This window comes from Chiloscyllium plagiosum, unplaced genomic scaffold (genome assembly GCF_037043375.1).
Source record: "Chiloscyllium plagiosum isolate Xiang-an unplaced genomic scaffold, Cpla_swu_hap1 HiC_scaffold_1, whole genome shotgun sequence".
Lineage (NCBI taxonomy): Eukaryota > Metazoa > Chordata > Chondrichthyes > Orectolobiformes > Hemiscylliidae > Chiloscyllium > Chiloscyllium plagiosum.
This window is the reverse complement of record NW_028270139.1, coordinates 171,639,101-171,653,063: the sequence shown is the minus strand read 5'-3', so window position 1 is coordinate 171,653,063 and position 13,963 is coordinate 171,639,101. Positions and strand designations below refer to the sequence as shown.

At 45.5% G+C, this 13,963-nt stretch overlaps 1 protein-coding gene across 1 annotated transcript in view; it reads left to right on the top strand.

Annotated features, from left to right (window-relative positions):
- LOC122548889 (disintegrin and metalloproteinase domain-containing protein 12) overlaps window positions 1-13,963 on the top strand; it is a 257,353-nt gene that overhangs the window by 138,577 nt on the left and 104,813 nt on the right. Inside the window, exons 11-12 of the mRNA XM_087992297.1 lie at window positions 6,199-6,344; window positions 10,600-10,777. Of these exons, the coding sequence (XP_087848423.1) occupies window positions 6,199-6,344; window positions 10,600-10,777 (324 nt within the window). The remainder of the gene's footprint in view (window positions 1-6,198; window positions 6,345-10,599; window positions 10,778-13,963) is intronic.

Sequence of the window (13,963 nt, the reverse complement as noted above, 5' to 3'; positions counted from 1 at the left end):
AAGGGAAATTGCGGTCTCTAAAGAAGGAGGCCATCTGGTGTGTTCTATAGTGGAACCGCTCCTCCTGGGAGCAGATACGGCGGAGGCGGAGGAATTGGGAATACGGGATGGCATTTTTGCAAGAGGTAGAGGGACGGACAGGCGGTTCTGTGGACATGGGCGAGACTCACGGATGGTTTGTTGCCTCCCGGGTGCTAGGGTCCGAGACGTCTCAGACCGTGTCTTCAGAATCCTTAAGGGGGAGGGTGTGCAGCCAGAAGTCGTGGTACACATTGGCACCAACGACATAGGTAGGAAGAGGGGTGGGGAGGTCATTCAAGAGCTCAAGGAGTTAGGCTGGAAGCTAAAAGCTAGGACAGACAGAGTCGTCATCTCTGGGTTGTTGCCGGTGCCACGTGACAGTGAGGCAAAGAATAGGGAGAGAGTGCAGTTGAACACGTGGCTGCAAGGCTGGTGTAGGAGGGAGGGCTTCAGATATTTGGACAATTGGACTGCATTCTGGGGAAGGTGGGACCTGTACAAACAGGACGGGTTGCACCTGAACCAGAAGGGCACCAATATCCTGGGGGGTAGGTTTGCTAGCACTCTTCGGGGGGGTTTAAACTAATTTGGCAGGGGGATGGGATCCGGACTTGTAGTCCAGCAAGTAAGCTAGCTGTGTGTCAGGATGCCCAAGACTGTAGGGAGGCTGTGGAGAAGGTAGCACTGACAGGGACTAGTGCGGACACAGAGATGGGCTCAAGTGCGTATACATCAACGCAAGGAGTATCAGAAATAAGGTGGGTGAACTTAAGGCGTGGATCGGTACCTGGGACTACGATGTTGTGGCCATCACGGAAACGTGGATAGATGAGGGACAGGAATGGCTGTTGGAGGTTCCTGGTTACAGGTGTTTCAGTAAGATTAGGGAGGGTGGGAAAAAAGGAGGGGGGGTGGCATTGCTAATTAGAAATGGTATAACGGCTGCAGAAAGGAAGTTTGAGGGGGATCTGCCTCTGGAGGTAGTATGGGCTGAAGTCAGAAATAGGAAAGGTGCAGTCACCTTGTTGGGTGTTTACTATAGGCCCCCCAGTAGCAGCAGAGATGTGGAGAAACAGATTGGGAAACAGATTTTGGAAAGGTGCAGAAGCCACAGGGTCGTAGTCATGGGCGACTTCAACTTCCCAAATATTGATTGGAAGCTCTTTAGATCAAGTAGATTGGATGGGGCGGTGTTTGTGCAGTGTGTCCAGGAAGCTTTTCTAACGCAGTATGTAGATTGTCCAACCAGAGGGGAGGCCATATTGGATTTGGTACTCGGTAATGAACCGGGACAAGTGGTGGGCTTGTTAGTTGGTGAACATTTTGGTGATGGTGACCACAATTCTGTGACTTTCACCTTGGTTATGGAGAGAGATAGGTGCGCACAACAAGGTAGATTTTATAATTGGGGGAAGGGAAATTACGATGCTGTAAGGCAGGATTTGAGGAGCATATGTTGGGAGCATAGGCTGTCAGGGAAGGATGTGGTGGAAATGTGGAACTTTTTCAAAGAGCAGATATGACGTGTCCATGATATGTATGTACCTATCAGGCAGGAAAGAAATGGTCGTGTGAGGGAGCCTTGGTTGACGAGAGAGGTTGAATGTCTGGTAAAGAGGAAGAAGGAGGCTTACATAAGGTTGAGGAAACAGGATTCAGACAGAGCAGTGGAGGGATACAGGATAGCCAGAAGGGACCTGAAGAAAGGGATTAGGAGAGCTAAGAGAGGGCATGAAAAATCGTTGGCGGATAGGATCAAGGATAACCCTAAGGCATTTTATGCGTATGTGAGAAACCTGAGAATGACGAGAATGAGGGTAGGTCCGATCAAGGACAGTAGTGGGAGACTGTGTATTGAGTCGGAAGAGATAGGAGAGGTCTTGAACAAGTACTTCTCTTCAGTATTTACGAACGAGAGGGACCGTATTGTAGAAGAGGAGAGTGTGAAATGGACTGGTAAGCTAGAAGAGATACCTGTTAGGAAGGAAGATGTGTTGGACATTTTGAACAACTTGAGGATAGACAAGTCCCCCGGGCCTGACGGGATATATCCTAGGATTATGTGGGAAGCAAGAGAGGAAATTGCAGTACCGTTGGCAATGATCTTCTCGTCTTCACTGGCAACGGGGGTGGTACCAGGGGACTGGAGAGTAGCGAATGTTGTGCCCCTGTTCAAAAAAGGGAATAGGGATAACCCCGGGAATTACAGGCCTGTTAGTCTTACTTCTGTGGTAGGCAAAGTAATGGAAAGGGTACTGAGGGATAGGATTTATGAGTATCTGGAAAGACACTGCTTGATTAGGGACAGCCAGCACGGATTTGTGAAGGGTAGGTCTTGCCTTACAAGTCTTATTGAATTCTTCGAGGAGGTGACCAAGCATGTGGATGAGGGTAGAGCAGTGGATGTAGTGTACATGGATTTTAGTAAGGCATTTGATAAAGTTCCCCATGGTAGGCTTATGCGGAAAGTCAGGAGGCATGGGATAGAGGGAAATTTGGCCAATTGGATAGAAAACTGGCTAACCGGTCGAAGGCAGAGAGTGGTGGTAGATGGTAAATATTCAGCCTGGAGCCCAGTTACAAGTGGAGTTCCGCAGGGATCAGTTCTGGGTCCTCTGCTGTTTGTAATTTTTATTAATGACTTAGATGAGGGAGTCGAAGGGTGGGTCAGTAAATTTGCAGATGATACGAAGATAGGTGGAGTTGTGGACAGTGAGGAGGGCTGTTGTCGGCTGCAGAGGGACTTAGATATGATGCAGAGCTGGGCTGAGGAGTGGCAGATGGAGTTCAACCCTGCCAAGTGTGAGGTTGTCCATTTTGGAAGAACAAATAAGAATGCGGAATACAGGGTTAATGGTAGGGTTCTTAGTCAGGTGGAGGAACAGAGGGATCTTGGGGTCTATGTACATAGATCTTTGAAGGTTGCCACTCAGGTGGATAGAGTTTGTAAGAAGGCCTATGGAGTATTATCGTTCATTTGCAGAGGGATTGAATTCAAGAGTCGTGAAGTGATGTTGCAGCTGTACAGGACTTTGGTTAGGCCACAGTTGGAGTACTGTGTGCAGTTCTGGTCGCCTCACTTTAGGAAAGATGTGGAAGCTTTGGAGAGGGTGCAGAGAAGATTTACCAGGATGTTGCCTGGAATGGAGAGGAAGTCATACGAGGATAGGTTGAGAGTTCTCGGCCTTTTCTCGTTGGAACGGCGAAGGATGAGGGGTGACTTGATAGAGGTTTATAAGATGATCAGAGGAATAGATAGAGTAGACAGTCAGAAACTTTTTTCCCCGGGTACAACAGAGTGTTACAAGGGGACATAAATTTAAGGTGAAGGGTGGAAGGTATAGGGGAGATGTCAGGGGTGGGTTCTTTACCCAGAGAGTGGTGGGGGCATGGAATGCGCTGCCCGTGGGAGTGGTAGAGTCGGAATCATTGGCGACCTTTAAGCGGCATTTGGATAGGTACATGGATGGGTACTTAATCTAGGTTAGAGGTTCGGCACAACATCGTGGGCCGAAGGGCCTGTTCTGTCCTGTATTGTTCTATGTTCTATGTTCTATGTAGGGTGGGAAGAGGTATAATCCAGGTAGCTGTGGGAGTCGGTGGGTTTGTAGAAAATGTCAGTGTCAAGTCGGTCGTCACTGATGGAAATGGAGAGGTCCAGGAAGGGGAGGGAGGTGTCAGAGATGGTCCAGGTAAATTTAAGGTCAGGGTGGAATGTGTTGGTGAAGTTGATGAATTGCTCAACCTCCTCGTGGGAGCACGAGGTGGCGCCAATGCAGTCATCAATGTAGCGGAGGAAGAGGTGGGGAGTGGTGCCGGTGTAATTATGGAAGATCAACTGCTCTACGTAGCCAACAAAGAAACAGGCATAGCTGGGGCCCATACGTGTGCCCATGGCTACCCCTTTGGTCTGGAGGAAGTGGGAGGAGGCTTTGGGGGCTGGGGAAACGTGGAGGGCGTGGGTGATGTCTCGAACGTATGTGGGGAGTTCCTGGATCGGGGGATAGAACAGTATCAAGGTAGGTGGAGGTGAGTTCATTGGGCAGGAGCAGGCTGAAATGATGGGTCAGATCACTGAAGGCACACTATTGATGTTACCTAGAATCTGTAAAGCTTATTGAGTTCTATGAGATCGTGACCAAACAGGTGCATGAGGGTAAAGTGGTTGATGTGGTGTATATGGATTTCAGTAAGGCATTTGATAAGGTTCCCCATGGTAGGCTATTTCAGAAAATATGGATCCATGGGATTGAAGGTGATTTAGCAGTTTGCATCAGAAATTGGCGAGCTGAAAGAAGACATAGAGTGGTGGTTGATGGGAAATGTTCATCCTGGAGTTCAGTTACTAGTCCCTAAACCTGCTAGCTTTTTCCTTCACTCTAACAGGGACGTACTGTCCCTGGATCTTGATATAACACTTTTAAAAGCCACCCATTTTCCAATTATTCTCTTTTCTTCAAACAGACTCAACCACTCAACCTTTGCTAGTTCTTGCTCAATGGCCCCAAAATTGGCCACGTTCCAGTTTAGCACCTTAACCCTTGGACCTGTCCTATTTTTTCCCATAGCTATGTTAAAACTGATTTGGAGATGCTGATATAGAACTGGGTGTACAAAGTTAAAAATCTCACAATACCAGGTTATAGTCCAACAGGTTTAATTGGAAGCACTAGCTTTCAGAGTGTTGCTCCTTCATCAGGTGGTTGTGGAGTATAAGATCGTAGGACACAGAATTTATAGCAAAAGTTTACAGTGTGAGGTAACTGAAATGATGTATTGAAAAAGACCTGGATTGTTTGTTTAGTCTCTCATCTTTTAGAATGGGCATGTTGGTTTCAGTTCTTTCAATTGTAAATTTCAGAACTTGCTTAAAGTTACATTCTCAAGTGAACTTTGACAATTGGTGCCATGTTAGCCCAGATAATGCATTGAAGGTGTGAGATGCCCTGTGTGTGGCTGTCTGTGCCCCAGTATTCAGACTGATTCTAATCAAAAAAGGGATTTACAGAATCTTACGTGGATTCATACAGTTTTTGAGCAAAATAAAATGTAACTCTGCAAGTACAAATTCACCTCACAAACTTATATGTGCAGGTGTACACATGGGTGTGTGTGTCCGGGGGGCATGAGTGTCTGTGAGAGAGGGTGCGTATATGTATGCGTATGTGTGTGAGTGTAAAGGGGTATAAGTCTGTGAGAGATTGCGTGTGTGAGTGTATGTGTATGCGTATGAGGGGGAGAACTTGTGTGTGAGAGAGGGTCTTTGTGACCCTCTATCTATATTTCCTGCAGCATAGGGAAAGCAACCAACATAATCAAAGATCCCTCCGACCCTGGTAACACTTGCTTCTACCCTCTTCTGCTGGGCAGAAAAAATAAAAGTTTGAATACACATATGAACAGATTTAAGAACAGGTTCTTCCCTGTTTGTATCTGTCTTTTGAACAGACCTCTCCAATGTTAATTCTGATCTCTCTCTCTGCACCTTCTCTGTGGTTGTAACATTGCATTCTGCACAGTGTTCTGCCACCCTGATAGACTTTGTATGGTAGATCTGCCTGAATAGCCTGCAAAGCAATACTGTACAATGTATCTCAGTACATGTGACCACAATAAATCGATTAATATGGTTGGGTTTTGCCAGATGGGATCTTTTTGCGCCCACAGTCTGATATTGTCTGTGGTGACTGGAAGGGTGGCCAGAAATCTTAAAATCAGAATGGACTCTTTCTGGTGAATCACCCAGTGAGAGGTGGGCTAAGGCATCCGCATTTGCTACTGGGCCTCCTCGATTGTGTTTCACCTTGTAATTGGACCCAATTAGAATGAGAGCTCACCATTGAATTTGACCTGAAGCTGTATGTGTGGCGAGGCCTTGGCCTTCCAGTAATCCTAGTATCAGTTGGTGGTCCGTTACTATTACATTCATAAAGATATTTATGGAACTTTCTTACACCAAAGATAACTGTAAAACCTTCCATTTCTATGTGGGCATATTTGCTCTCTGCATCAGGCAAACTCCGGGAAGTATACGTTATTGGGCGTTTCTATCCATTGTGAGCCAACACTATCCCAGTTCTCAATCTTCAAGCCAATCATGTTTTTGGCAATTATATGAACCTTTTCCTTGAAGCTAATAAAATCTCTACAGACTTTATTTTTCCTCTTTCCTCTCAGGACAACCGGCCCAGCTATTTGGTCGCTTCTGTGATCCTTGCGCATGAAATGGGACACAATTTTCAGATGAGACATGATGATTCTGCTCGGAAATGTAAATGCGCAGACAGGTTCGCTGGCTACTGCATCATGGAAGCAGGACTTGGGTGAGGAATATATTCAAAAATTGTGAAAAGCCGTTGGGCAATATCATTCTGATTATAATATTTAGGAGTGAGAACTGAGAGGAGGTTAGAAGGACAGAAAATATATTAGGATGTAAATAAGCATATAACACTGAAGAAAACCCAAAGTCTTTTACTGATCTCTGTCATCAGTGAAATCCTGAAAGGGTCTTGAACACTGCATGTTGTCCTCCTGGGACAATATTGAGGCTTGGGCTGTAAAATGGCAAGTAACATGTGAGCCACCCAAATGCCGGGCAATGATCATGTCCACCCAGAGAGCATCTACCCATCGCATCTTGATATTCAATGGCATTGCAATCAGTGAAAGACTACTATCAACATCTTTGGTATTATCATTGACCAGAAACTCGACTGGAATAGCAAAATGAATACAATGGCTACAAAGCTGGCCAGAGGGTAGATAACCAGCAGTGGGTAGATCACCTCTTGACTCATTCCTGATGAAGAGCTTTTGCCTGAAACAGCGATTTTCCTGCTCCTCAGATGCTACCTGCCTAGCTGTGCTTTTCCAGCACCACTCTAATCTTGTTCCCAAAGTCTGTCCATCAGGACAGTGATGCAATACACCCTGTCTGCCTGGATACAGCTCCAAGAACACTCAAAAAGCTTGATATCATTCAGGAGAAAGCAGCCACTGAATTGGCACTCCCTCCACAAACATACACTCCCTCCACTCAGTAACAACAGTGTGTACCAGATATACTGCAGGAATTCACGGAAGATCCTCAGACAGCACCTTCCAAATTTATGATCACTACCATCTCGAAGGACAAGGAATTACATTATTAGATTTTTTTAATTAGAATCCCCACGGTATGGAAACAGGCCCTTAGGCCCAACAAGTCCACACTGACCCTCTGAAGAGTATCTCACCCAAACCTATTCCCCTATATTTACTCCTGACTAATACCCCTAACTTACGTATCCCTGAACACTTTGGGCAATTTGGCATGGTCAATTTACCCTAACCTGCACATCTCTGAATTGTGGGAGGAAACCAGAGCATCCGGAGAAAACCCACGCAGACACAGGGACAATGTGCAAACTCCACACAGACAGTTGCCCGAGGCTGGAATCGAATCTGGGTCACTGACGCAGTGAGGCAGCAGTGCTAACCATAGAGCTACTGAGCTGCCCCTCGCAGGTATATCGGAAACCCGCCACCTACAAGCTTCATACTTTCACTGTCGCTTGTACTCTGAGGACTGTCAAATGTTGGAAGGATGAAAATAAAATGCTTGAAATATGCAGGTTTGACAACATCCTGTGGAGAGTGATAGACTCATACAGCATGGGAACAGACCCTTCGGTCCAACATGTCTGCACCGACCAGACATTCCAATCTGACTTCACCCAATTTGCCAGTATTTGATCCATATCCATCTGAACGTTCCTATTCATGTACCCATCTAGATGGCTTTTTAATTGTTGTAATTGTACCAACTTCCACCACTTCTTCTGGCAGCTTGTTCCTAACATGCACCATCCTCGGCATAAAAAAGTCAAATCTCAGGTCCTTTTTAAATCTTTCCCGTCTCACCTTAAACCTATAAGAGAACAATAGTTAACATTTCATTTGGGTGATCTTTCAGTAAGACTGGGAAAAGAGACACAACTGTTATAATATCAAATAAGAGGAAATCTAAGCCTTTATCTCAATCCAAAGGATATCCACGACAAGTGGATTTCTTCATGTCACTGGGTCAAAATCCTGGAATTCCTTCCCTCAAGGCATTGTGGGTCAAACTAAAACACACGGATTGCAGCGGTTCAAGAGGCAGCTTGCCAACACCTTCCCAACTGCAACTAGGGACAAGCGTTAAATGCTGGCCAGCCAGCAATACCCACATCCCATGAATGTATATGAAAATTAAAAGGAAGGACATTACATTTTCTGTTTCTTTGTATTCATCCATGGGATGTGGGTATCCGCCATTCAATCTTATCATGGCTGATCATCTAACTCAGTGTGTTGCTGGAAAAACACAGCCAGCCCGGCAGCATCCGAGGAGCAGGAGAATCAATGTTTCGAGCATAAGCTCTCCATCAGGAATCTTCATGATTCATTCCTGATGAAGAGTTTATGCTCATAACATCGATTCTCCTGCTCTGTGGATGCTGTCTGACTGGCTGTGTTTTTCCAGCAACATACTCTTTGACTCTGATCTCCAGCATCTGCAATGCTCACTTTCTCCTAATCCAATTTTATGCTTTTGAGGTACTTTTAAACTCCAGTGAATATAACTGATCCAGTCTCTCTTCACATACTTGCTCATGCTTCAGTTAATGATCCAAGGAGTAAATCTTTTGTCATTCTGTTTGAAATTTGGCCCCTAAATGGTCATCGCATTACACTCCTGCTGCCAAGCTCCCAGGTAAATCAAAACCTTTTTATTTCTCTTTTTTCTCCAACCACTATGAATTGTGGATATTGTGGAAAATTAAACTGTATGGAATTTAGGCAGTGTACTGAGATGGATACAAACGTTGGTAAGAAGATGTGAAACAAGCAGTCGGAACAAATGGGCCTTTCTCTGAATGGTAGGCAGTGATTCATGGGAAACTGCAGGTATCAGTATTCAGGCCACAACTATTCATGATATATATTAATGCATAATCTCAAATCGTGCAGACAACACAAAGCTGGTTGGAATGGTGAGCAGAAGGATGCAGAAATATTGCAAAATGATTTCAACAGCCTTAGCGAGAGGATTTGAGAACAGGAACAAGAATGTCTTTCTGCAATTATGCAAGGGAATTGGGGAGGCTACACCTGAAATATTGTGTGCAGTTTTAGTCTCCTTGCCTGAAGAAGGATGTTCTTACTATAGAGGGACTGCAGCAAACATCTACCAGTTTGATTTCTGGGATGACAGGACTGGCGTATGAGGACAGACTGAATTGATTCGGATTCTATTCATTGGAATTTAGAAGAATGGGGTGGGGGGGAGTCTCAATTGATGCTGTCAAAATTCTCATAGGATTACACAGGCTAGATGCAGAAAGGATGTTCTCCATGATGGGTGAGTCCAGAACCAGGAATCATAGTTTAAGTATATGGGGTAAACCTTTTAGGACTGAGATGAAGAGAAATTTCTTCACCTCGAGAGTGGTGAGCTTGCAGAATTCACTGCCACAGGAACAGTTTGAGGTCAAAATATTGTGTGTTTTCAAGAAGGAGGTAGATATGGCTTTTGTAGCTAAAGGGATCAAAGGATATGGGGGAGAGCAGAATTACAGTATTGAGCTCGACGATCAGCCATGATCACATTGAATGGTGTTGCAGGCTTGAGGGGTCGAATGATTTACTCTTGCTCCTAACTTCTCTGCTTCTTGGCATTCAAACCATCTCCGGCTTCTCACAACACCGTCTCTAGCATGGTATAAAGAGGGTGAAACAATCCCATAACTTATGGAGTTCAGCACATAACTGAAAAGACAAGGCTGAAACATTTGCAACAAACTTCAGCAAGAAGAGATGAGTAGATGATCCATCTTGCTCTCCTCCACAGGTGTCAAATCATTTATAAAGACAAAAATAGTTAGGAGCCAACATTAATCCTTGTAACGATCCATTAATTACATCTTCTAGGCCTATTTATGACTACAAACAACTAATCTTTTATCTGTGGCAATATTCTACTCTTTACATCATGAGCCTTTCTTTTCCACAATAGCCTTTGATGTGGAACTTCTGAAACACTAAGGACACCTGTTCCCCTTGATCTATTGCTCATATAACTTCCGCAAGTAATGAGGGGGAGGCAATGGCATTTTGATAACGTCACTAGACCTGCAATCCAGAACCCCAGTTAATATTCTAGGGACATCACTGTGGGAGATAATGACATTTGGATTCAATAGTAATCTCAAAATAAAATGTTCGTCTAATAGTGACCATGACATCATCAATTGTTGGAAGCCCTATCTGATTCACGAATATCCTTTAGGTAAGGAAATTGCTGTCCTTACCTGTACTGTCTGACATGTGACTCCATATCTCCAGAAATGTGGTTGACTCTTCACTGTGCACTGGGCAGTTATAGATGGGCATAAATGCAGCCAAGTGAGCCAAAGCCCACATTCCATGATGAATATTTAAAATAGAGTTATCTGGTTCCACTTCTCCATCTGCAATCCTGCAATTCTGTCTTCTCTGGCTTTTGTGTTTTCTTCGTGCCCCTTTGACACTCTTGTGCATTTTTATCTTCAGTTTAGTAATGCCACAAGCCTTCAGCAGTTGCAGCCGACAGGACCTGGTGAACAGCATTGGCCGTGGTCTTGGGATGTGTCTGTACAACTTACCAAACCTTGACCAGCTGGTTGCAGGCCAAGAGTGTGGCAACCTTTTCTTGGAGAAAGGCGAGGATTGTGACTGTGGCAGACCTGTGGTAAGGAGAAGACTGAGGAGTCTGGTCATCAGGCTTCGCAGTGGGGTTTACAATACAATGTTTATTCTGTGCATGAGAAGCTTTGTGCAAATGTAGAATTGGTTCCAAATTGAATCTGAAATCCGAACTGGAACGTGTTGATTTAGTTTTAATAAGCTTTTGCTTTAAACATAATATAACACTTGAAGAAAAAAACTGTTCATCTCATCCCCTCCCCCCACCTTTTCTCAGTCCCAACCCTCAGACTCAGCACCGCCTTCTTGACCTGCAATCTTCTTCCCGGCCTCTCCGCCCCCACTCCCTCTCTGGCCTATCACCCTTAACTTAACCTCCTTCCACCTATCGCATTCCCAACACTCCTCCCCCTAGTCCCTCCTCCCTACCTTTTATCTTAGCCAGCTTGGCACACCCTCCTCATTCCTGAAGAAGGACTTATGCCCGAAACGTCGATTCTCCATCTCCTTTTCCAGCAACACATTTTTAAGCTCTGATCCCCAGCATCTGCAGTCCTCACTTTCTCCTAGTTGATTTTATCAGAGGAAGCAAATCTGATTGAACTTTGAGGAAGTGACCAACATGTCGAAAAAGGTCGGATACTTGATGTAGTTTATATGGATTTCATTAAGGCCTTTGACAGGTTCCCAAGTGGGAGACTGATGATAAATATTTCGCTCATGGGATGCAAGATAACTTGGCAAGTTGGCTCCAAAATTCGCTCAGTGACAGGAAACAGAGAGAGGTGGTAGAAAGCTGTTTGTGTGACTGGAGTCCAGTGTGCAGTGGTGTACTACAGAGATCAGTGCTGGGTCACTTATTGTTTATTATATTCATAAATGATATAGATGAGTATTATTAAATTGAAGCGAGTTCAAAAAAGATTTACCTGGATGTCGTCGAGAATGGAGAGTTTGAGTTCTCAAAAATAGGCTGGATATTTTTTCACTGGGGTCCATAGGAGATTGAGGAGTGACCTCGCAGAGATTTAAAAAAATCATGAGGGGAAAAGACAAGGCGACCAGCAAAGGTTTTTTCCCCTTGGGTGGGAGACCCAAAACTGGGGGGGGTGTATTTTGCAGATGAGAGGTGAAATATTTAAAAAGGACATGAGGGGCAACTTATTACACAGTGTGGTTAGTGTGTGGAATGAAGTGCCAGAGGATCATTGTGGATGCAGGTACAGTTACAATGTTGAAAATATATTTGGGTAAGAGCATGAATAGGAAAGCTTTGGAGGGATAAGGGCCAAATGTGGGAAGAGATTTAGTTTCATGGTTGGCATGAATATTTGGATCGAAGTGTATGTTTCCATGTTGTATGACCCTATGACTCGCACTCCAACCTCTCACCCTTGCAAAATGCAGACCTCCATTCCCTCTGCTCCAACCGCAACCTCACCATTAAACCATTGGACAAGGGTGGAAGTGGGGATGGGTGGGTGGGATAGAAAGGGCCGAGAGTAGTCATTTGGCACATTAACCTTGATATCACCGAAGCCAGGTGCCTACTCACAGACACCTAGCCTTATCGCCTCCTCAACCACGACCTCACCTCCCCTTACCAAACCATCATTGTCCAGACCATCCACAATTTCACCACCTCAGGGGATCTCTTATCCACAGCCACCAATCTCATAGTTCCACAACCCCATAACTCAGTTGTACCTCTTACCCAAAATCCACAAATCTGCCTGCCGCAGTCGACCTACTCTCTCCACCTGCCCCTGCCTCACTGAACTTAGCTCCTCATATCGACATCATCCTGTCCTCCTTGGTTCAGGAATGCCCCACATACATTTGGGTTACCACCCACACCCTCCACCTTCTCCATGCCTTTCATTTCCTTGGCCCCTAATACTTCATCTTCATCGTGGACATCCAGTCCCTATATATGTCTATCTGCCATGACGAAGGCCTCCAGGCCCTCCGTTTCTTCCTCTCCCACCACCTAACCAGTACCCCTCCACCAACACACATTCAATTGGCAGAACTGGTCTTCACCCTCAATAACTTCTCCTTTAAATTCTCCCACTTCCTTCAGACCAAAGGGATAGCCATGAGCATCCACTGCTATGCCTCCCTCTTCGTTGGGTACGTGGAACAGTCCATGTTCCGCAGTTACACTGGCACCATCCCCCACCTTTTCCTCTACTCCATCAATGACTGAATTGGAGCTACCTCGTGCTCCCATGAGGAGGTCAAACAGTTCATCAACTTCACTAACACCTTCCACCCTGACCTTAACTCAGCTGGACACCTCCTGCCCCTTCCTGGACCTCTCCGATGACTGAGTTAACACGGACATCTATTTCAAACCCACCAACTCCCACAGCTACCTCCCATCTTCCCTCCTGTAAAAACACTATCCCTTACTCCCAGATCCTCTCCCACGAGGAGCAATTATATTCCAGGACATCCCAGATGGCCTCCTGTTTCAAGGAGCACAATTTCCCCTCCCACGTGGTCGATGACATCCTCCAGTGCATCTCCTCCAATTCCCGCACCTCCACCCTTGAACTTCACCCCTCCAAACCCCTCTGGGTAGAATCTTCCACCCCACCAATCTCCAGATACAATGTATTACCCTCTGCCATTTCTGCCACCTACAATCAGACCTCGTCACCAGAGTTATAGAACATAGAACATAGAACATAGAACAATACAGCACAGAACAGGCCCTTCGGCCCACGATGTTGTGCCGAACTTCTAACCTAGATTAAGTACCCATCCATGTACCTATCCAAATGCCGCTTAAAGGTCGCCAATGATTCCGACTCCACCACTCCCACGGGCAGTGCATTCCATGCCCCCACCACTCTCTGGGTAAAGAACCCACCCCTGACATCTCCCCTATACCTTCCACCCTTCACCTTAAATTTATGTCCCCTTGTAACACTCTGTTGTACCTGGGGAAAAAGTTTCTGACTGTCTACTCTATCTATTCCTCTGATCATCTTATAAACCTCTATCAAGTCACCCCTCATCCTTCGCCGTTCCAACGAGAAAAGGCCGAGAACTCTCAACCTATCCTCGTACGACTTCCTCTCCATTCCAGGCAACATCCTGGTAAATCTTCTCTGCACCCTCTCCAAAGCTTCCACATCTTTCCTATAGTGAGGCGACCAGAACTGCACACAGTACTCCAACTGTGGCCTAACCAAAGTCCTGTACAGCTGCAACATCACTTCAC